Genomic DNA, 24,085 nt, shown 5'->3' on the forward strand with positions numbered 1-24,085 from the left:
ACAGTAAAGGGTTTAAAGTAATAAGATTTTAATATGCTCTGTTAGGTCTTTGATTTATAAAACTCATTAAAATAGCTTTTTCACAATTGTGTAGACCTTTTTAGTTCCAAAATCCCAAAAATTAAAAGCTAGCCGTGTAGATATTGACAGATATGAACATGCGTGCATATTAGGTAAAACCACCAGTAGTTGACACCTTAAGGATTTATTTGTCTGTTTGTTAAAATTTCTTCAACCGAATTCACGGTAGGGGAAACTTAAAATTACTCATAGCTGCACAAACTATTCTTCTATCATATTGTCACAAGAATAAAATTAATAAAATGAATGTGAAAAATTTATTTTTTTTTTAAAACAAAAGAGGACAGGTTCAGTAGTTGACACCAAGCGAAAACAAGAATATTTAGTAGTTACACTTTTTATTTTCAGTAGTTGACACTCTATACAAAACTCTTTATTTTTTTACACTCTTTATTTATTTTACATATAAAATTATTATACACTATTATGATACACTCTTTAGTAGTTTATTTGTGTTCTGAAATGAAAAAAAAGGGTTCAATAAGTGAATTTATGCCTACTTTGTATAAATACAGGAATGAAATGTATGGAAGTTGTAGAAAAATACAAAAATTAAATGTTAACATATTAGGTAACTTATGCCTATTCTCTAGTTAATTAAGTTAAGCAAAATTAAGATAGGTTGTGCAGGTTATCGGAATGCAAGAAGTAAATTCCATATTATGGAGGTAGAAGAATTTGTTTATTTGGGAAGTAGAATTACTAAAGATGGACGAAGCAGGAGCGATATAAAATGCCGAATAGCACAAGCTAAACGAGCCTTCAGTAAGAAATATAATTTGTTTACATCAAAAATTAATTTAAATGTCAGGAAAAGATTTTTGAAGGTGTATGTTTGGAGCGTAGCTTTATATGGAAGTGAAACTTGGACAATCGGAGTATCTGAGAAGAAAAGGTTAGAAGCTTTTGAAATGTGGTGCTATAGGAGAATGTTAAAAATCAGATGGGTGGATAAAGTGACAAATGAAGAGGTATTGCGGCAAATAGATGAAGAAAGAAGCGTTTGGAAAAATATAGTTAAAAGAAGAGACAGACTTATAGGCCACATACTAAGGCATCCTGGAATAGTCGCTTTAATTTTGGAAGGACAGGTAGAAGGGAAAATTGTGTAGGCAGGCCACGTTTGGAATATGTAAAACAAATTGTAAGGGGTGTAGGATGTAGAGGGTATACTGAAATGAAACGACTAGCACTAGATAGGGAATCTTGGAGAGCTGCATCAAACCAGTCAAATGACTGAAGACAAAAAAAAAATTATTATTATTATTCTCATAACTATGAAGTACAAGGATGTAGGGAGCTGAATTCCGGCTAGACAGGAACATTGAATGAAGCTACCTCTGACCAGCTAGTCTTCCATAATTTCTTGACTTTGTAATATAAAAGGCTTGGTTTCCACAGTATTTCAAGTAATTCTTCTTTAAGTATTTTCAAGTAATAGTTGGAGGCATTTGAAAATGAAAGAGGGAGTAATTCAGAAGTTGACACATTGTGACTCCAATAGTTGACAGGCGGTGTCAACTATTTGGTTTGAACATTTTTTGGAGGTTATAATACACGATTTTGCTTTGAAAGAAGTTAAATAACACTCAAATAAAGCAGAACTATCAAATTATATTATTACCCACAAGTTGACACCAAGTGTCAACTACTCAATATTATGTCATGTAAAGTTTCAGTAGTTGACACGACGCCCAACAGCCATTTTTTAAAAATTTTTTGGTTATTTTAAATAACTGTATGTACATTTTTGAGTCTAAAACAAAGTACTAAATACCTTCTTAATCAAAATTACAATTGGTGTTTAAATTTACAACGCTTACCTTTCAGCCTGTTCTTAGCAAACTCTACAACAAAATCGCAACAATCAATTAAAACACATGCACTGTTATCATCGGATGATTGTGGTGAGACTGCTGCTAAAGATGGTGGGTACAGTAGTTCACATACACACCATTAGAGAGCTACACTACACAGACAGACAAACATTAATCATCTAACACCTTTGTTTCTCTTGTTATTGTATTTTTTCGTTGTAGGTGTCAACTACTGGTGGTTTTACCTTAGAGGTTCCAACTTGATGTGTACATGCTTTTTGTAATTTGGTCTGCTTGCATAATATTCAGTGTGAGAGCTTCATGTTCAAACTATGATATGTTTGAACACGTCCTCTCAGCAATAGTCATAATGGGAATTACAGAAAGTCGGAATGGACTCATTGCTTCCTTCATAGACATGCTCTTGCAACAAAAAAAATACTGGAAAATCTCAAAAAAATTCTTTGTAAAACTGTAAAAGTGGTTAATTTTATTATGATCAAACCATTACAGAACAGGCTATTTGGTAAACTATACGATGAAAAGTGCGAAAAGAAAAAATATCTTCTTTTCCATAGAGAAATCACATGGTTATATCAGGGGAAAATATAAATAAACCCGGTTATTGAAATTGGAAGATGAATTAATAGTATTTTTCCAGAATGGCTGGCTTACGTACCTGATGTATTTTCGCATTTAAACCACTTGAATAAGAATTTACAAGGACGTAATTAAAAAATTCTATTAACCAAGTTCACACTTTTATTAAGACGCTTGATATCTGCATTATTTGTATTCAAAGCCAACATTTTCATATGTTTATACTCACTTCTTATAATACTGAGAAAAATTTGGATGAAGATGCATTTGTGTGAGCTAAAACTTCAGTTGGCAGAATATATCCCAGAAGATAAAAATGATTTCTCAAAGAGATCCAAACATGGCACTGCTTGGTATAATAACTATATATATATTTTTTTAAAAACAGCTTACCAAATTCCAATTAGTTTTCCTTGAGTACTTTTGCGTCAAAAATCTTAACTAGAATTCTATACAGAAGAATTTAGAGAAGAGTGGCAGAAGTATTAGGAGAAGACCGATTTAGTTTCAGGAATAGTATAGGGACAAAGGAAGCAATTTTAGGCCTCAGATTAATAGTAGAAGGAAGTTTTAAGAAAAACAAACCAACATACTTGGCGTTTATAGACCTAGCAAAGGCATTCGATAACGTAGACTGGAATAAAATGTTCAGCATTTAAAACAAATTAAGGTTCAAATACAGAGATAGAAGAACAATTGCTAACATGTACAGGAACCAAACAGCAACAATAACAATTGAAGAACATAAGAAAGAAGCCCTAATAAGAAAGGGAGTCCGACAAGGATGTTCCCTATCTCCGTTACTTTTTAATCTTTACATGGAACTAGCAGTTAATGATGTTAAAGAACAATTTAGATTCGAAGTAACAGTACAAGGTGAAAAGATAAAGATGCTACGATTTGCTGATGATATAGTAATTCTAGCCGATAGTAAAAAGGATTTAGAAGAAACAATGAATCGCATGGATGAAGTCCTACAAAAGAATATAAACAAGAACAAAATAAAGGTATTAGAAATAACAAAGATGGACCACTGAATGTGAAAATAGGAGGAGAAAAGATTATGGAGGTAGAAGAATTTTGTTATTTGGGAAGTAGAATTACTAAAGATGGACGAAACAGGAATGATATAAAATGCCGAATAGCACAGGCGTATTAGAAGTATAATTCCTTTACATCAAAAATTAATTTAAACGTCAGAAAAAGATTTTTCCTGACGTTAAAGTATATGTTTGTAGTGTCACTTTATATGGAAGTGAAACTTGGACGATCGGAGTATCTGAGAAGAAGCTTTTTGAAATGTGGTGTTATAGGAGAATGATAAAAATCAGATTGTGGGATAAAATGACAAATGAAAAGGTGTTGCGGCAAATTGATGAAGAAAGAAGCATTTGGAAAAATATAGTTAAAAGAAGAGACAGACTTATAGGCGACATACTAAGGCATCCTGGAATAGTCGCTTTAATATTGGAAGGACAGGTAAAGGGAAAAATTGTGTAGGCAGGCCACATTTGGAATATGTAAAACAAATTGTTAGTAATGTAGGATGAGGGGGTATACCGAAATGAAACGACTAGCACTAGATAGGAAATCTTGGAGAGCTGCATCAAACCAGTCAAATGACTGAAGACAAAAAAAAAGAGTACCTTTGACTATTCTGCCATCTTAAAGAGAAGTACAATTATGATTAATATATATATATATATATAAATTATAAACCTACATAATTAAATTATATATATATATATATATATTAAAATTGATTGTCATTTTGTTAAAATTCGTCAGAAGGTAAAGTTTGAAGTCTAAGTGACTACGTCTGTTTTGTAATAGTTTCTCAATTGTTATTTCTTCTAAATTGTTATAGATATCAATTGACAAACTATTAAAACACAGTGAAGGAAAACACTTACGGATAGTGCTATCGAAGAACGCATTACTTATCAGTAGACGCGTAGGTAGATGACTGTATTTCTTATCTACGAAACAAATTACCACACAGTAAGTTTGAAGTGTGCAACTCCTTGCCCATATCCAAGATTCATCACCAGTAATAACATATTTTAGAAAAACAGCAACGGTTTCAATTCGCCCTAGAAGATCGCGTGACACATTTCCACCCTATTGTTTTTCTGTTCAACAGTGAGATTTTTTTGGGACCTTTTTTGCAGAAACATCTTTCACGTCCGATTTGTTTGTCAAAATTTGATGGACTGTGTTGTAAGGTTGAAATTCAATTGTTCAGCAATCATTCGCCCGGTCGTACCGTGTCAAGTCTTCAATTCACTCGACATTGTCGTCACTTTTTGTCGTTAACGGGTCTTACAGTGCGTGGATTGTCTGTAAATGATTTCCGGCCATGCTTTAAACCGCCTAAAAACTTGGGGTAGTCACAGAGCATCATCTCTTCATTTCAATTTTTAATTTTGTTAAAGTTTCAGTAACATTCTTATACAGTTTAACGCATAACCTGATCGCACAACGTTGCTTATAACTTTACAGCGTTGCCAATTTGGCTGCCAAAAAAACTAGTCTCATTATTACAGATGTTTTATATCGCTTAACTTTTTTTTTAGGGTCAGAATAAGAAGCTTGTTGACCCGGTGTCAAATGAAAAACTAGAAAATAGTAAAAGATCTTTCTGCAAGGTTCCTTTTTGATGGCTATACAATAAGCCAAATAGTTAAAGAAAATATAAAAATATTTACCTCGATAACTCCATATTCGTAACTGATTTCCACAGGATAGAGTCGGTGATGAATTCTACTCTCATCAACAGCTTCTTTTAACGTTCTGTTAAACCACGTGTAACTAGTAATCACCTATTCAATAAAATACAATTAATAACCGAATAAAATTTATTTAATATTTTATAAAATATACGTTAAAGCTAAGCCTAGTCGACAGAAATTGTTACGCAATCATCATCAGTAGACTGATGGAAAAGTACATGTGATACGGTCTATGAAACCTGAATTCTGTAAGTCGGCACGCGTTATTTTCCAGAACAGCAAAAATTAACAAAAAAAAAAATGATTTTTAGGTTTTAACATCTGTCAAACGAATTCAATAACTAAATTCAAATATTTCCGTTTTTAAAATACCAAAAGCGGATCTTGAAGTACACACGGTGCATTTTTGAAACCACGTCACAAGTCAGTAATGTGACTTACTGAATTTTGTTTCTTCAAAGCTTGTTGCGATGAAAGTACCGTAATATTTTTATTATGTTATCCATTTATACGAGACTTATTTTTTAAATAAAAAATATTAATTACAAGTTTCAGTCGAATTATTTTACACAAATTTTAGTACTATTTTTATAAAGTTGGTAATGATAGCCAGATGTCTTCATTTCTTCAAAATTTTTACAATTTTGTGTTTTATTAGAAACTGTGAAAACTAGAAATGTGAGTTTTCCTACTTACGGCGTGGTTTCATAGACTGCATCACATTTACAGGGTTCGGCTTATAAACCTGACGATTTTTCAGGGATAATAATAAAATGTGTTTCGTACTATTTAATATATCTAATTAAAGATCAATTTTTCAATTTATAGAGAATTTATATATATATATATATATATATATATATATATATATAGAGAGAGAGAGAGAGAGAGAGAGAGAGAGAAAAGAAAGAGAGAGAGAGAAAAATAAAAAGAGAAAGGGTGACAGAGAGAGAGAGAGAGAGAGAGAGAGAGAGAGAGAGAGAGAGAGAGACTTAGATTTTTTTATTTGAATATTATGTCATCCAAATATTTTCCATCACTCCTCACACACACTTAACCTTGTACTAAAATTTGACATTGCACGCTCAATCATCGCGATGATTGAGCGTGCGAAATAAACGCTGTGTTACAATAACTGAGTCATTATATTTAAAATAGACTTCAATCACAAACGCTTGTTGTTTACCCGACCATGACATACCGGCTACTGAAACAGCATGAATAGACCTGTCGATGTACAACATTTCCGTCTTCTCATTGACAGTGGTGCCAACATAACAATTACTACAAAATCGTCAGATTTATATGCCGGACGCTATAAAAAACCTATAAAAATTGAAAAACAAATAATTGCTCTTGTTCTAGACAAACCCGATACAAAAAATGTGAATATAGTTTAAAAATATCTAAACAATTTAAACCACTAATCCAGATACCCTTCTTCTTTTTCCTGTTTAGCCTCCGGTAACTACCGTTTAGATAATACTTCAGAGGATGAATGAGGATGAAATGTATGGGTGTAAATGAAGTGTAGTCTTGTACAGACTCAGTTCGACCATTCCTGAGATGTGTGGTTGGGTTAATTGAAACCCAACCGCCAAAGAACACCGGTATCCACGATCTAGCATTCAAATCCATGTAAAAATAACTGGCTTTACTAGGACTTGAACGCTGGAACTCTCGACTTCCAAATCAGCTGATTTGGGAAGACGCGTTCACCACTAGACCAACCCGGTGGGTTAATCCAGATACCTACCATGACTTATTGGATACACATCTTTTATAGATCAGGTAAGTAAAATTATTGAATTCGGATGCATTTTTAATAAAATTTTTCTTTTATGCGGTTTAAACAGAAAAACTAAATTAATGAAGATGTGTGGAGAACGGTTTCCATTACGCACTTTTAAAGGGTTGTGGCGTATTCCTGCTAGCACCGAAAGGACTTCAACGGACGGTCTGAAGGGCAATTACATCGGGGGAAGAGGTTTTAAAAGCCCAGTCTCCCGCGGTCGGACCCAGAAATGGGTTTGAGAACGCTGGTCCAAGTGGATAGCAATGCCGTACACAAATCCGTCCATAAAATATAACAAAATTTGAAACTTAGACCCGTCATTAAAATAAACCTTTGAAATACGTCCGATTACAGATACATACAGCAGCAAGGGACACTGTCCAGGCACTGCGATTGGAAGGAAAGATTTGTAATATTCCCGCCAGTTTTGCATTCCTTTTAAAGACTTGCATAAATATAACTTCTTTAATAAATTCATTTTTTTTAATTTACTATAACAAAAAAAAAAACACGCATGTACAAGAATTCAAGCATTCATACAGAAATAAATATTTTTTTTTTTAGTTTAATAAACTTACACTGGCCGCAGCTGTAGTAATTTTAGTGCCGCCAGAAGCTCCAATAACCATTGTTACATTACCATCTTTATCAACAATTATTGTAGGGCTGACCGATGACAATGACATTTTTCCAGGCTCGATAAAATTATTCGGTGACGGTTGTAAGCCGAAATAGTTTACATTACCGGGAACTGAGAAATCATCCATACCGCTGTTAAGTATTATACCGGTGCGTTATGATGTAATGCCGGCTCCAAAACTGAAACAAGTATTAAGAAAAGCGAATATTAATTATTACTCATTACACCGGTTAAAAATCTGCGATTATAAAAAATAATCGTATAATTCGTACCAAATTATTTTTTTGTAGAAATCGACAACTATTTGTTATAACACGGAGGATATATTGCAGCTGATGGATGGACGTAGAATATATAAGAGTGCTAGTGATGGAGAAAATAAAAGGAACTATGGAGAATTAAGAAATATTATAAACGGGAAGTGCAAATTAGCGAAAGAAGAGTGGATTAAAGAAAAGTGTTCAGAAGTGGAAAGAGAAATGAACATTGGAAAAATAAACGGAGCATACAGGAAAGTTAAGGAAAATTTTCTGAAAATGATAGAGACAGACATACAGTGTGAAACAGAGGAAGAGAGAGAAAAAGACTGACAGACAGAATGAGAGAGTGAGACAGACAAGAGAGACAGAGGAAGGGGAGAAAGAGTGAGAGGGTGTGAGGGTGTGAGACAGAAAGGTTGAAGAGAGAGAGACTGACAGACAGAGGGAGAGAGAGAAAAAGACTGACACTCAGACAGACAGAATGAGAGGGAGAAAGACAAGAGAGACAGAGAGAGTGTGTGAGAGACAGAAAGGTTGAAGAGAGAGAGAGAGACAGAAAGATAGAGACAGACATACATACAGTGTGAGACAGAGGGAGAGAGAGAGAAAAAGACTGACAGAATGAGAGAGCGAGAAAGACAAGAGGAAGGACAGAGGAAGGGGAGAAAGAGTGAGAGAGAGAGAGGGTGTGAGAGACAGAAAGGTTGGAGAGCTTGGAGAGAGAGAGACAGAAATTAAGACAGAGGGGAGAGAGACAGACAGTGTGAGAGAGCAGAGAGAGATGGACAGACATACAGATAGATACACTGAGAGGTGAATGTGAGTCACAGAGAGAGAGAGAGAGCGAGAGAGAAAGAGAAAGACTGACAGAATGAGAGAGTGAGAAAGACAAGAGAGACAGAGGAAGAGAGAAAGAGACGGATGACAGTCTGAGAGAGCGAGAGAAAATTTTAGGGTAAATAAATTAGAATCTAATAATGTGTTTAACAAAGATGGTAGACAGATTTATAATACAAAAGATAAAGTCGATAGGTGGGTGGAATATATTGAAGAGCTATACGGAGGAAATGAATTCGAAAATGGTGTTATAGAGGAAGAAGAGGAAGTTGAGGAGGATGAAATGGGAGAAACAATACTGAGATCTGAATTTAAGAGAGCATTAAAAGATTTAAATGGCAGAAAGGCTCCTGGAATAGAAAGAATACCTGTTAAATTACTGCGCAGTGCAGGTGAGGAAGCGATTGATAGATTATACAAACTGGTGTGTAATAATTACAAAAAAAAAGGGGAAGTTCCGTCAGACTCCAAAAAACGTGTTATAGTTATGATACCAAAGAATGTAGGAGTAGATAAATGTGAAGAATTACAGAACAATTAGCTTAACTAGTCATGCATAAAAAATCTTAACTAGAATTTTGTACAGAAAAATTGAGAGGAGAGTGGAAGAAATGTTAGGAGAAGACAGATTTGATTTCAGGAAAAGTATAGGGACAAGGGAAACAATTTTTATCGCTCAGATTAATAGTAGAAGAAAGATTAAAGAAAAACAAACCAACACACTTGGCATTTATATACCTGGAAAAGGTGTTCGATAACGTAGACTGGAATAAAATGTTCAGCATTTAAAAAAAATTAGGGTTCAAATACAGAGATACAAATACTTACAGGAACAGTAATAATTGAAGAACATTAAGAAAGAAGCCGTAAAAGAAAGGGAGTCCGATAAGGATGTTCCCTATCCCCGTTACTTTTTAATCTTTACATGGAAATAGCAGTTAATGATATTAAAGAACAATTTAGATCAGGAGTAACAATACAAGGTGAAAAGGTAGAGATGCTACGATTTGCCGATGATATAGTAATTCTAGCCTAGAGTAAAAAGGATTTAGAAGAAAAAATGAACGGCATTGATGAAGTCCTACGCAAGAAAATTAACAAGAACAAAACGAAAATAATAATATGTAGTAGAAATAACGAAGATGGATCACTGAATGTAAAATTAGTTAAAGAAAATATAATGGTGGTAGAAGAATTTTGTTATTTGGGAAGTAGAATTACTAAAGATGGACGAAGCAGGAGCCATATAAAATGCTGAAAAGCACAGACGAATCATAAATATAATTTTTTTACATCAAAAATTAATTTAAATGTCAGGAAAACATTTTTCAAAGTATACGTTAGAAGCGAACCTTTATATGAAAGTGAAACTTGGACAATCGGAAAAGAAACCGGAAACCGGAAAAGAAAAGATTAGAAGCATTTGAAATGTGGTACTATAGGAGAATGTTAAAAATCAGATGTGCGGATAAAGTGACAAATGAAGAAGTGTTGCGGCAATCGATGAAGAAAGAAGCATTTGGAAAAATATAGTTAAAAGAAGAGACACACTTATATGCCACATATTAAGGCATCCTGGAATTGTCGCTTTAATATTGGACGGACAGGTAGAAGGGAAAAATTGTGTAGGCAGGCCACGTTTGGAGTATGTAAAACAAATTGTTGGGGATGTAGGATGTAGAGGGTATACTGAAATGAAACGACTAGCACTAGATAGGGAATCTTGGAGAGCTGTATCAAACCAGTCAAATGACTGAAGACAAAAAAAAAAATTGTTATAAATACCGTACATCTCTACTAATCTTCTTTCGATTCAATCTAAATCATCGGCTAGCAGGTAACCATGTTAATCTATCACAAGCCATCTGTTCACTGCTAGTTCCAGCAGCTTTGGCGACTTAGTTTAAAAATTGTAGTCAAGGGCTTTCTCCAGTTAATCATCTAGTATTATTCAACTAGAATATTAACCGTAAAATCATTTGACTCAAACTAATCCCTTAAGTGAGAGTTTGCCTTCTACTTTTTAAGAACAATCTGCGTTCTTCTACTCTCTGAAGTAATTTGTCATATATTAATTTTTCTGTCTGATTTATCGGCAGTAATTTGTCAAATACTTAACCGGAGTACTTGTTTGATAATTACATAGTTACCGTAAAATGTTGTAACATTACAAATCTTAACGCGGTATTTTCATACCAGATAGGTTTTGACGGCTTAGCATCTTTTGTTCAGCCCAATGTACATGTTATTCCTATAAAAACTAAAGGACGATCAAAGTATGAAAAAAATCTTTTGCTAAATGAGAGATGAGAAATGTTTAACAAATTTTTTTAAAGTAAAGATTATTGCAGTAACAACTGTCAGCTTCTTATAAGGCAAAACAAAGTTTTTAAAAATTGGCTGAAGATCAAATGAAAAAATTTCACCAAGAATGGATTCTTATGCAGAATTTAAATAGTTAACAATTTCTGCAATTTTCTTCTGAAGTATGAGGTCTGTAAATAAAGTAATGAGACTATTTTTTTTTTTTGGGCAGCCAAATTGGCAACACTGTAAAATTACTAGTAAACATATGGTTATATGAACAGCGGATTTATATTAGTTATTAATATTTTTAGTCGCCACATGAGACGTAAACTTTTTGTATACATTTTTTACAAAAATGAGCGATACTAATTATGAGCAACATTGCACAATCAAGTTTTGTGTGTTAAACTCTGTAAGAATATGACCAAAACGTTTTCATAATTGAAAATGACGACGGTCTGTCACAAGTCAAAGTTTTTAGGTGGTTTAAAGCATTTTCAAACGATCAGGAATCAGTTGCGAACAATCCACGCTCTGGATGACCAAATCAAAACCAACCTAATTTGTTTCTTTGATAGTAACGGCATTGTCCATAAGGAGTATTTGCCTACAGGTTAACTTTCTTTTTCTTTATCCTGTTTAGCCTCCAGTAATTACAGACGACCAGAAATCAGTTGGGAACGACCTACACTCCGGGTGACCAAATCAAAACCAACCTAATTTGTTTCTTTGATAGTAACAGCGCTGTCCATAAGGAGTATTTGCCTACAGGATAGGCTTTCTTTTTCCTGTTTAGCCTCCAGTAATTACCATTCAGATAATACTTCAGAGGATGATATGTATGAGTGTAAATGAAGTGTAGTCTTGTATATTCTCAGTTCGACCGTTCCTGAGATGTGTGGTTAATTGAAACACAACCATGAAAGAACACCGGTATCAACGATACGTGTGAAAAAAACTACCGACTTTACTAGGACTTGAAAGCTGCAACTGTCGTCTTCCAAATTGGCTGATTTGGGAAGACGTATAAACTAACCTGATGGGTTACCTACAGGACAGACTGTAAATCAATATGTTTTTCTGAGAAATTCTTTAAAAGAGTTGCCCGCCTGAGACTGCCATCAAAGATATCTGGGTGCTGCATCATGACAATGCGCCTTATTGCACTGCATTATCAATCAATTAATGAGTTTTTGGCAAAGAAACAACCATCCCTATAGTTCCTCAACCACCTTATTCGCCTAACTTGAGTCCTTGCGACTTTTCCGCTGTTTCCGACTTTAAAAAAAACACCTCAAAGGACACCGTTTCGAAAAAGTAGAATATATATTTTAAAAAATGTAACCGACCGGTTGAAGGATATTTCGATTTCTGAATTCGAACACCGTTATGAAGGTTGGGAAAACCGTTTGAAGCGTTGCCGTGGCTTCTGAAGGAACTATTTCAAATCGGATTGTAAATAAAAACGTTTTCTGAACCGGTCTCATTACTTTATTTCTAAACGTCGTATATACTGACATCAGTGCCGATAATATACAGTATAGTATAATAGTAGTTATAACTTCAATACTAAACTGATAAATGACAATATTTTTATTGCCCGTACGGTGAAATTTTTGGAATCTTGTGTTTTAGCCACACCCCCCTCCATTGCTTAGAAAATCACAAATTTTGGAGTAAAATCTCAATTTAACATAATTTAGATATACGCTTCTTTAACATGTTGTAGCTTTATTAGAAGATATTAATTACATAATCTTATGAAAATGATGCCTTTAGCAAGGCGTCAAATAACCGATTACAAAATGAAACTTACTAAAGATTAATGGTGCTAGTAACAGAAACTGCATCTCCATCTGGTGATATAACTGAGATATGAGCAGTTCCATGATCTTCTTGGTTATAAAATACAGCTCCATAATGACTTGCTTCGTTAAACGTACGATCATCTCTTATTTGTTTACGTATATAATCGGCATACTCTTTCGACGTTAACTCATTTACGAACTGAAATATTTAAATTCTATTATAAAACAAACAAAATAAAAAATAAATAATAATTAATTTGCAATACACTAGGCAACAATTTATTGTTAAGATGAATAATTCCCATCGATCTAATACTTTTGACAGTCGCTTTAAACACAGGTTCAGTTCCAATTAAATCTACAGTGACAAATTCCTGATACCAAAGAAGGCAGGAGCAGATAAATCAGAAGATTAAACAGAACAATTAGTTTAACTAGTCACGCATCAAAAATCTTAACTAGAATTCTGTACGGAAGAATCGAGAGGAAAGTGGAAGAAGTGTTACGAGAAGACAGATTTGGTTTCAAGAAAAGTATAGGGACAAAGTAAGCAATTTTCTTTAGCACTCAGATTAATAGTAGAAGGAAGAATAAAGAAAAACAAACCGACATACTTGGCGTTTATAGACCTAGAAAAGGCATTCGATAACGTAGACTTGAATAAAATGTTCAGCATTTTAAAAAAATTAGGGTTCAAATACAGAGATAGAAGAACAATTGCTAACATGTACAGGAACCAAACAGCAACAGTAACAATTGAAGAACATAAGAAAGAAGCCGTAATAAGAAAGGGAGTCCGACAAGGATGTTCCCTATCTCCGTTACTTTTTAATTTTTACATGGAACTAGCGGTTAATGATGTTAAAGAACAATTTAGATTCGGAGTAACAATACAAGGTGAAAAGATAAAGATGCTACGATTTGCTGATGACATCGTAATTCTAGCTGAGAATAAAAAGGATTTAGAAGGAACAATGAAGTCCTACGCAAGAAAATAAAATAAGAATAAGACGAAAGTAATGAAATGTAGTAGAAATAACAAAAAATGGACCACTGGAAGTAAAAACAGGAAGAGAAAAGATTACAGAGGTAGAAGAATTTTATTATTTGAGAAGTAGAATTAATAAAAATGGACGAAACAGGAGCGATATAAAATGACGAATAGCACAAGCGAATCAGAAGTATAATTCCTTTACATCAAAAATTAATTTAAATGTCAGGAAAACATTTTTGAAAGTATACGTTAGAAGCGAACCTTTATATGAAAGTGAAACTTGGCGATTGAAGTATCTGAGAAGAAAATATTAGAAGCTTTTGAAATGTGGTGCTATAGGAAAATGTTAAAAATATGACGGGTGGATAAAGTGACAAATTAAAAGGTGTTGCAGTAAATCGATGAAGAAAGAAGCATTTGGAAAAATATAATTAAAAGAAGAGGCCATATATTAAGCCATCCTGGAATACTCGCTTTAATATTAGACGGTCAAGTAAAAGGAAAAAATTGTGCATGCCGGCAAAAATTGGAATATGTAAAACAAATTGTTAGGGGGGTTATACCGCAATGAAACGACTAGTACTAGATATGGAATCTTGGAGAGCTGCATCAAACCAGAGCTGCATTCAAATGAATGAAGTATATATATATATATATATCTTATATATAACCGATGATGTGGATTCCGACGAAAGTGCTTTTGGAATAAAAAAAATAAGGTGTTATTTAATTTATTTTGTAATTTTATATATATATATATATATATATATATATATACGCCTTTGAAGGTTTTGGGGTCTGAGGGATATGAAACGTTCATGGTACCCATTACAATAGGTAGTTTTCTTATGAAATCTACCTAAAAAGATTTTTCACATTAGAAGGAAAGGAGGTAAAAGAGAAAGAGAGAGAAATGAATCTCTGGTAAGGTAAGATCAACATTCGTTACGATGATAAAACTTTCAAATCGTTAAGTTCTCTTTACATTTGATCAATGATTATTAACATACATAATAAATGTCACACACACACACACACACACACACACACACACCGGTAAAACCACTTTTATTTTAGGGTTTTTCTTATGATTAGAACTCTAAAATTATTCAATTTTAATGAACAAAATACAGTTTCAATATTATCTATCAAATCGTTCACAGCAACTGAAAGAAAACTGTAAGGATAGTTAAGCGTTCAATCCGTAATAAAAAAATTACTATACAACAAAATAACTGGATTTGAATCGGTTACAAGCAATTTTAAAATCTTACCGATGTAATATTGACAAAATCCGGATCGCCGAGTTCTGTTCTACGAGCGAAAGCATATTTAAAGGCTTCAACCATCCTATGTGTAGTTAATATCGTAGAATTAATGTTAGAAACGCTGGAAGCATCCATTTTATATCCGTCAATTATATTTTAAAAAAATGCTAATAAAACTCCGCTGCCAGGAGGTGGAGATGCGTACACGGTCTGTTCTCCATGTAAAGTTGTTCGGGTCGGTTCTCTCCATTTCGGCCTGAAAATAAAAAAAAAAACAAAACAAGTCATATATAATTGTACTGAAATATATAACCATCTATAGTAATGATACCAAAGAAAGCAGGGGCAGATAAATGTGAAGAATACCGAACAATTAGTTTAACTAGTCGTGCATCAAAATTCTTAACTATAATTCTGTACAGAAGAATTGAGAGGAGAGTGGAAGAAGTGTTAGCATAAGACCGATTTGGTTTCAGGAAAAGTATAGGGACAAAGGAAGATATTTCAGACCTCAGATTAATAGTAGAAGGAAGATTAAAGAAAAAAACAGACATACTTGGGGTTTATAGACCTAGAAACTGGCTACAGATCATGTAGCCAGTTCAATGGCTACATGATCTGAAAAGGTTAAAAGCCCTAACCTTTTGTGCTTGGATTTGAAGCTCATGATTTGTGTTTTGGCTTCTTGAATATTATCTGCTAAAACAGGAAGGTCATCTGCACACAGGCGATTTAGTGCGATGGAGTTTTTCTTAGTACCCATTTTTATATTTTTGGGATTTATTTCATACCATTTTCTCATGACAAATTCGAGGGCGCAGTTAAAAAAGGAGTGGTGAGAGGCCGTCTCTTTGCCTCAAAACAGTTTTTATGGAGAAGGGTCAAGAGAGTTCACCTCTGAATTTCACTCTGGACTTGGTATCGGTTAAAATTAATTTTATCACGTTTTAAGTCGATGAAGGTAATTAGTTGTTTTTTTCGTCTTTTGTTTAAGTCTATCATAAATTTTAGGGATATTATTTGCTCCGGACAACTTCTCCAACATACTTGGCGTTTATAGACCTAGAAAAGGCGTTCGATAACGTAGACTGGAGTAAAATGTTCAGCATTTTAAAAAAATTAGGGTTCAAATACAGAGATAGAAGAACAATTGCTAACATGTACAGGAACCAAACAGCAACAGTAACAATTGAAGAACATAAGAAAGGGAGTCTGACAAGGATGTTCCCTATCTCTGTTACTTTTTAATCTTTACATGGAACTAGCAGTTAATGATGTTAAAGAACAATTTAGATTCAGAGTAACAGTACAAGGTGAAAAGATAAAGATGCTACGATTTGCTGATGATATAGTAATTCTAGCCGAGAGTAAAAAGGATTTAGAATAAACAATGAACGGCATATAGATGAAGTCCTACTCAAGAACTATCGCATGAAAATAAACAAGAACTAAACAAAAGTAATGAAATGTAGTAGAAATAACAAAGATGGACCGCTGAATGTGAAAATAGGAGGAGAAAAGATTATGAAGGTAGAAGAATTTTGTTATTTGGGAAGTAGAATTACTAAAGATGGACGAAGCAGGAGCGATATAAAATGCCGAATACCACAAGCTAAAAGAGCCTTCAGTAAGAATTTGTTTACATCAAAAATTAATTTAAATGTCAGGTAAAGATTTTTGAAGTTATATGTTTGGAACGTCGCTTTATATGGAAGTAAAACTTGGACGATCGGAGTATCTGAGAAGAAAAAGTAGAAGCTTTTGAAATGCGGTGCTATAGGAGAATGTTAAAAATCAGATGGGTGGATAAAGTGACAAATGAAGAGGTATTGCGGTAAATAGATGAAGAAAGAAGCCTTTGGAAAAATATAGTTAAAAGAAGAGACGGACTTATAGGCCACATCCTGGAATAGTCGCTTTAATATTGGAAGGACAGGTAGAAGGAAAAAATTGTGTAGGCAGGCCACGTTTGGAATATGTAAAACAAATTGTTAGGGATGTAGGACGTAGAGGGTATACTGAAATGAAACGACTAACACTAGATAGGGAATCTTGTAGAGCATCAAACCAGTCAAATGACTGAAGACAAAAAAAAAAAATATTTGAATTTTTTTCACATTTTTATGACATTCAGTAACAAAACAAGGTGCCCAGAATACATATTTTTGAACAGTGCGGAGAGGTATTAACTTTTAATTTTACACCACAAATAAAAAAATAGATGACAGTAAAGAACATAGTATATATTCTATTAATTGATGAAACTTACTTGTATCTCTGCAAATCTTCAAGTGTAATAATACCACCCATATCTTGAATATCTTCAATAAAAGTTTTAGCTAATGTTCCGTTATAAAGTTCATCACCGCCTTTTTCAGCAATAATCTGCAAAGTATCACATAATCTTTCTGGCCTAATTAATGTGGCAGCCGGTTTTATTTCATCTGTACCTGGCTGAATAAACCATTCTCTATATAACAAAAAAATTTCACATTTCAAAAAAGAAAAATATAAAATTATCGATATTATGAGAATTATTTTTTTTCCAAGGTCCGATCGGTCACGAACTAAAAACCCATGCAAAAATCGGATGAACCTTTGCACATATGCGTTGCAGGAACTTTAAAGCAGGACGTGCAGATGTTCATGATGCAGGCGGTCAGGGAAGGATGCGAGCAGATGAGGCAGTTCAAGAAAATCGTCGGTTCACAATTTCTGTATTGAGCGATTCGTTTCCTAAAATTTCAAGGTCAGCTCTCTACACCGTTGTGAGCGAGAGACTTCAGTACCGCAAACTGTGTACGAGATGGATTCCCAAGATGCTGTCTGACCATCAAAAAACAATAGAATGGACGCCTCCCTTACGTTTCCCGAGCACTACCGCAATGAAGGAGAAGATTTTTTGAACAAAATTGTGACAGGGGACGAGACACGGGTCCATTTCGAAACTGAAGAAACAAAAGAACAATCCAAACAGCAGATGCATTCTCCCATTGAACCGAAGAAGTTCAAGCTAACCTTCTCCAACAGAAAGCGTATGGCAACTGTGTTCTGGGACCGGAATGGCGTTCTCTTGGTGGAATTCATGAAACATGGCCACGACCTCATACTGCGTGACTCTTCAACATCTACGAAGGGCAATTCAGAATAAGCAGAAAGGAATGTTGTCATCAGGAATTGTCTTTCTCCATGACAATGCTCGGCCGCACACTGCAGCTGTAACAAAGAAGCTCCGGCACAATTTTCATCGGGAAGTGTTTGATCAACACTTTTATACAGCCCGGACTTAGCTCCAACCTCTTTGCTCGCATGAAACGCTGGCTAGGAGGACAACATTTTGGCGTAGAAATCGTGTTGCAGACCAACGTAGAAAATGGCTGAAAACACAGGCGGCTCTGTTCTATGACGAGGGTATTGGAAATTTGGTACCACGCTACGACAAATGTCTAAATCGGAGTGGTGACTATGTAGAGAAATAGCATAACTATGTTAAGTACTTGTTACAAACAAAAAATTTTTATATTCGCTGTAGTTTTAATTTTGTGACCGATCGGACCTTGAAAAAAAAAACATAAACCTTGTACAAAATGTGTGAACTAAATTAATTAATGTTTCATTTTTTCCGCAAACATGAATCACAAATAATACGACATCTGTAAATAAAGTAATCAGACCGGTTCAGAAAAACTTTTTATTTACGATCGGATTATACCTGGATTCCTTCTGGATTATACCTTCGAAACAATTCCCTTGGGAAGTCATGTAACACTTCAAATGGATTTCCAATTCATCATAGCAATGTTGGAACTCAGAAACCGAATTATCCTTTACATTTTTTAAAAATATTTTCTACTGTTCCAAAATCGTATCCTTTGAGATGTTTTTTTACATTCATTAACAGAAAAACATCAGGAATTCAAATTAAGTGAATAAGGTAGTAGAGGAACTACAGGAATGTTTTTTTTTCTTTAACCAAAAACTCATTAATTGAAGAATGCAGTGTGACAAGGTGCAGCATCCAGTTGTCTTTGATGGCTGTTCTTACGCGATCAACTTTCTCCTGCAGTCGTTCAAGAATTTCTCGAAAAACATATTGATTTAAAGTTTTTCCTATAGGCAAAAATTCCTTATGGACAACGCTATTACAATCGAAAAAACAAATTAACATGGATTTGATTTATGATTTCCTCATTTTTGCTTTTACTGGACGTAGTGAATTTGAAGTGTGCCGCTCCTTGCTCTGGCATTTTGTTTCTGGATCGTACATAAATATCCAAGATTCATCACCAGTAGACATTTTTTTAGAAAACCAGTTTCAATTCACCTTAAAAGATCGCAGCACACTTCCACCCTGTTGTCTTTTTATTCAACAGTGACGTGTTTTAGGCAAAAACATTCTTCATGTCCGATTCATTAGTCAAAATTTGATGGACTGTGGTACCATTCAAATGCAATCATTCTGACAGTTAAACATCAGTTGTACCGTATCATGTCGGAAGAAATGAATTAGAAAATGGTGTTATAGAGGAAGAAGAAGAAGAAGTCGAAGAGGATGAAATGGGACAAACAATACTGAAATCTGAATTTAAGAACGCATTTAAAGATTTAAATGGCAGAAAGGCTCCTGGAATAGACAGAATACCTGTAGAATTACTGCGCAGTGCAGGTGAGGAACCGATTAATAAATTATACAAACTGGTGTGTAATGTTTATGAAAAAGGGGAAGTTCCAACAGACTTCAAAAAAAGTGTTATAGTAATGATACCAAAGAAAGCAGGAGCAGATAAATGTGAAGAATACAGAACAATTAGTTTAACTAGTCACGCATCAAAAATCTTAACCAGAATTCTATACAGAAGAATTGAGAGGAGAAAGGAAGAAGTGTTAGGAGAAGACCGATTTGGTTTCAGGAAAAGTATAGGGATAAGGGAAGCAATTTTAGGCCTCAGATTAATAGTAGAAGGAAAGATTAAAGAAAAACAAACCGACATACTTGGCATTTATATATCTAGAAAAGGCATTCGATAACGTAGACTAGAATAAAATGTTCAGCATTTAAAAAAAATTACGGTTCAAATACAGAGATAGAAGAACAATTGCTAACGTTTACAGGAACAGTAATAATTGAAGAACATAAGAAAGAAGCCGTAATAAGAAAGGGAGTCCGACAAGGATGTTCCCTATCTCCGTTACTTTTTAATCTTTACATGGAACTAGCGTTTAATGATGTTAAAGAACAATTTAGATTCGGAGTAACAGTACAAGGTGAAAAGATAAAGATGCTACGATTTGCTGATGATATAGTAATTCTAGCCGAAAGTAAAAAGGATTTAGAAGAAACAATGAACGGCGTAGATGAAGTCCTACAAAAGAAAATAAGCAAGAACAAAATGAAAGTAATGAAATGTATTAGAAATAAGAAAGATGGTCCACTGAAAGTGAAAATAGGAGGAGAAAAGATTATGGAGGTAGAAGAATTTTGTTATTTGGGAAGTAGAATTACTAAAGATGGACAAAGCAGGAGCGATATAAAATGCCGAATACCACAAGCTAAAAGAGCCTTCAGTAAGAATTTGTTTACATCAAAAATTAATTTAAATGTCAGGTAAAGATTTTTGAAAGTCTCTTTATATGGAAGTGAAACTTGGACGATCGGAGTATCTGAGAAGTAAAGATTAGAAGCTTTTGAAATGCGGTGCTATAGGAGAATGTTAAAAATCAGACGGGTGGATAAAGTGACAAATGAAGAGGTATTGCGGTAAATAGATGAAGAAAGAAGCCTTTGGAAAAATATAGTTAAAAGAAGAGACGGACTTATAGGCCACATCCTGGAATAGTCGCTTTAATATTGGAAGGACAGGTAGAAGGGAAAAATTGTACAGGCAATCAACGTTTGGAATATGTAAAACAAATTTATTAGGGATATAGGATGTAGGGGGTATACCGAAATTAAACGACTAGCATTAGATAGAGAATCTTGGAGAGCTGCATCAAACCAGTCAAATGACGGAAGACGAAAAAAAAACATTAATTTTCTCAAAATTAAATTCTCACCAGTCTGATAGTGACATTTACACATTTATTAGTCATTAATAAAGTTATACTACTTTATTAATGTACTATTCATTTATAAATAACTTACTAATTAAATATGTTTTTCTTCACCGAGTTTTTCTCTTTAACGTTGGACATCATGAAAACTACGGAAGATACACTTATATGATCGTTTTAATAGAGCTGTCAGGTCCAGAACCATTACAAACCATCAAGTTTACTTCTTATACATAAAGCCTTAAAAATTTTTAGTAAGAGCTCCTTTCACCAGAAATAAAATCATGAAATGAAATGTGAAAATAAAATTCATTCGAAATTTTTTGCTTCCCGTAATCTCATAACAAAACATTTCGAAAATATATTTGTATTGACTTTTGTTCATTATTTCAAGCTCTAGAATCAGTTTCCAAATATGTTCACTTTCCTCGGGATCAATCTGTATGTACATATAGTTCTACCAGAAAAGGACAAAGGGCACTATTTTGGGAGATGACATTAGAATAAAAAGTCAGAAAAAAATTCTTATAAGTGTAAGCCCGTATATATATATATATATATATATATATATATATATACACTTTTTTTTTCAAGTTACAGCTTTCAAATGATTTTACACTGATTTCTACATTCTTCTACGAAATAAGGAAGAATTGTGATCGCGAAAAATTTCGGTTTTCAGATTGCACCGGAAATATCCATTTGACCATACCTAAATCCATTTTGACAAGTTTCGGCGTTACGTACGTCACGCCGATACGTATATCATGTGAGATACGTATGTATCTCGCATAACTCAAAAACGATTGCCGTAGAATGTTGAAATTTTGGATTTAGGACTGTTGTAACATCTCGTGCGCACCTCCTTTTTGATTGCAATCGACTGAACCGAAAGTGTCCAAAAAGGCCCAAACTCCAAAACATTTGGATTTTAGACTGTTTTTAACTTCCTAATCCGTAATCGAGAGATTTTCAACGGTACATCATAAGCGGTACTTATTTTCATCGGTTCCACGTTACAGCTAAATAAAATTTTAATTAATGAAATATTTGGTTCATACAAGGAGAAACAATTCGAATTCAACTTCATATACATTTTTTTAACTTGTTTTTTTTTTTAATTTAAATATATTTATTTATTAATAATTATTAAACTCTGATCGTAAAAAAAAAATTACAATAAATAATAATTCAATAATAATAATAAAAAAAGAAATATGAAAAAATCAAAAGTTATTAGTGAAATAACATTTTTTCTACTTTTCATTTAATTAAAAAATTTTACAGAGGTTAAAATTTTTAATAAATCAATTTATTTAAATTGAAAAAAAAAACTGTGCGTGAAATCGAACTCCAATCGACGTGTCCATGGCTACAGATCCGACACATAAACACTTGAACGACAGGAAACAAAATTATTATATAAATATGAAATGCCGATACGTACACCACAAAAATGTGTGATAAAATGTGGTTCCACCGCATTGCGATCGTGTAACCGTCTACTTTAATAAAGAACTGAAGGATCGTACCTCACTTTCAAATTAAATAAGTTTAAATGAAACGCATCAAAATATGCGTATATATAATTTAATAGGCGTACAAGGAAGTCATGCGGTGTACACATCAGATTTTTTTATCGTAGATAACATAATGTGTTCTAGAAGTATAATTATAATATTTTTTTTTTTATGTTAAAGGAAAACTAAAAAATTAAAATCAAACACCTTTTTATTTTTTATTTAGCGGAAAGTAGCTCAGCCAAATTAACAATTAACATTATCCAAAACTTTGCTCGGTGAATTTTTACTAGCTTGAATATCGGTAATTTTGATTTTTTAATTAATTATTTATTAGAATCGTAAAATTTTTTGCCACGTATTGCTTCATATCGAAATCAAATTTTTCAAAATAATATATTTTTTTATCGACTTTACATCAGTTTTTTATCCGTTTCTGAATTATCTATATAATTTACCGATCAGAATAAAATATTTATTTATTTAACGTTGTTATCGATTTTTTTTTTAATAATTTATATCGTCAGAAGTTAGAAACTATTTTTATTGTTAAAACAAATAAATAATAATGAATTTTTATAATTTAACAGGTAATGCTGTTTGTTAGACAACTCCGTAACGACGAAATAAAAATAGATTCCTACGGATTCTATACCGTGAATCTTAACCTATTTCTAAGGATAAGTAATTAAATTAGCGTTCAATTTATTATAACGATTATTATTATTTTTAGGTCGAGCTGAAACTTATGTAATTATTGTTTTACCTATAATAGCAGCACAACATGTATTCTGGTACGCTTAAACGCAGCGATTTAAATCGCCAACAATAACACGAAATCTCGTAGAAGATTATTTTCTAAATCCCTTTTTTTCGAGGAAAACACAAAATATAACGCAAAACTTTTTTGCCTTTCAGTAACAAAATATTTCTCCAGTAATTCGTAACTTCAAATGATCTGTTCACTGGAATTATCGTTTCATCGTTAACTGTAATTGTTGTTTGTTAAACTCAATTTAAAGTGTCATAACTTTCCCGGTTTCACAGTTTAAGGACAAACCTTTATTTAAAATACTCCAATTTGTATTTAAATATTCACGACTTATTACTTATATTTCCATCAAATAAAAGCGTTTAAATTATGAAATAAAAATTAAGTAATTGGTTTCTGCAGATCCTGACGATATGTTACTTATGCAAAAATTAATAGACCGGCGTGTATTACCTTTATAAAGAAAAAATTTAACTTTGACTAAAATATATGGTTAATGATAGAAGAAAACTAATAAATGTAAAATCGGGTACCATCTTACCCACTTGTCTGTAGGGGTGCACACTGGAAATATTGGTGCCTGAAAATTTTGTGTCTGTTTTC

General features: G+C 33.4%; 2 protein-coding genes across 2 annotated transcripts in view; both read right to left on the reverse strand.

Moving 5' to 3' along the window:
- The window catches only part of LOC142326531 (stalled ribosome sensor GCN1-like), a 202,653-nt gene that overhangs the window by 155,074 nt on the left and 23,494 nt on the right, over positions 1–24,085 (reverse strand). The window contains exons 2-6 of the mRNA XM_075369108.1: positions 17,409–17,609; positions 15,146–15,395; positions 12,886–13,076; positions 7,604–7,844; positions 5,207–5,320 (exon numbers count right to left, since the gene is read on the reverse strand). The gene's annotated coding sequence lies outside the window, so the exon portion shown is untranslated. The remainder of the gene's footprint in view (positions 1–5,206; positions 5,321–7,603; positions 7,845–12,885; positions 13,077–15,145; positions 15,396–17,408; positions 17,610–24,085) is intronic.
- Positions 1,908–7,792, reverse strand: LOC142326532 (scoloptoxin SSD20-like). The gene is made up of 3 exons (XM_075369109.1): positions 7,604–7,792; positions 5,207–5,320; positions 1,908–1,928 (listed from the first exon to the last, which is right to left on the reverse strand). The coding sequence occupies exons 1-3, from the start codon at positions 7,790–7,792 to the stop codon at positions 1,908–1,910; spliced, it is 324 nt and encodes a 107-aa protein (XP_075225224.1).

The sequence above is a fragment of the Lycorma delicatula genome, chromosome 6, assembly GCF_047948215.1.
Source record: "Lycorma delicatula isolate Av1 chromosome 6, ASM4794821v1, whole genome shotgun sequence".
NCBI lineage: Eukaryota > Metazoa > Arthropoda > Insecta > Hemiptera > Fulgoridae > Lycorma > Lycorma delicatula.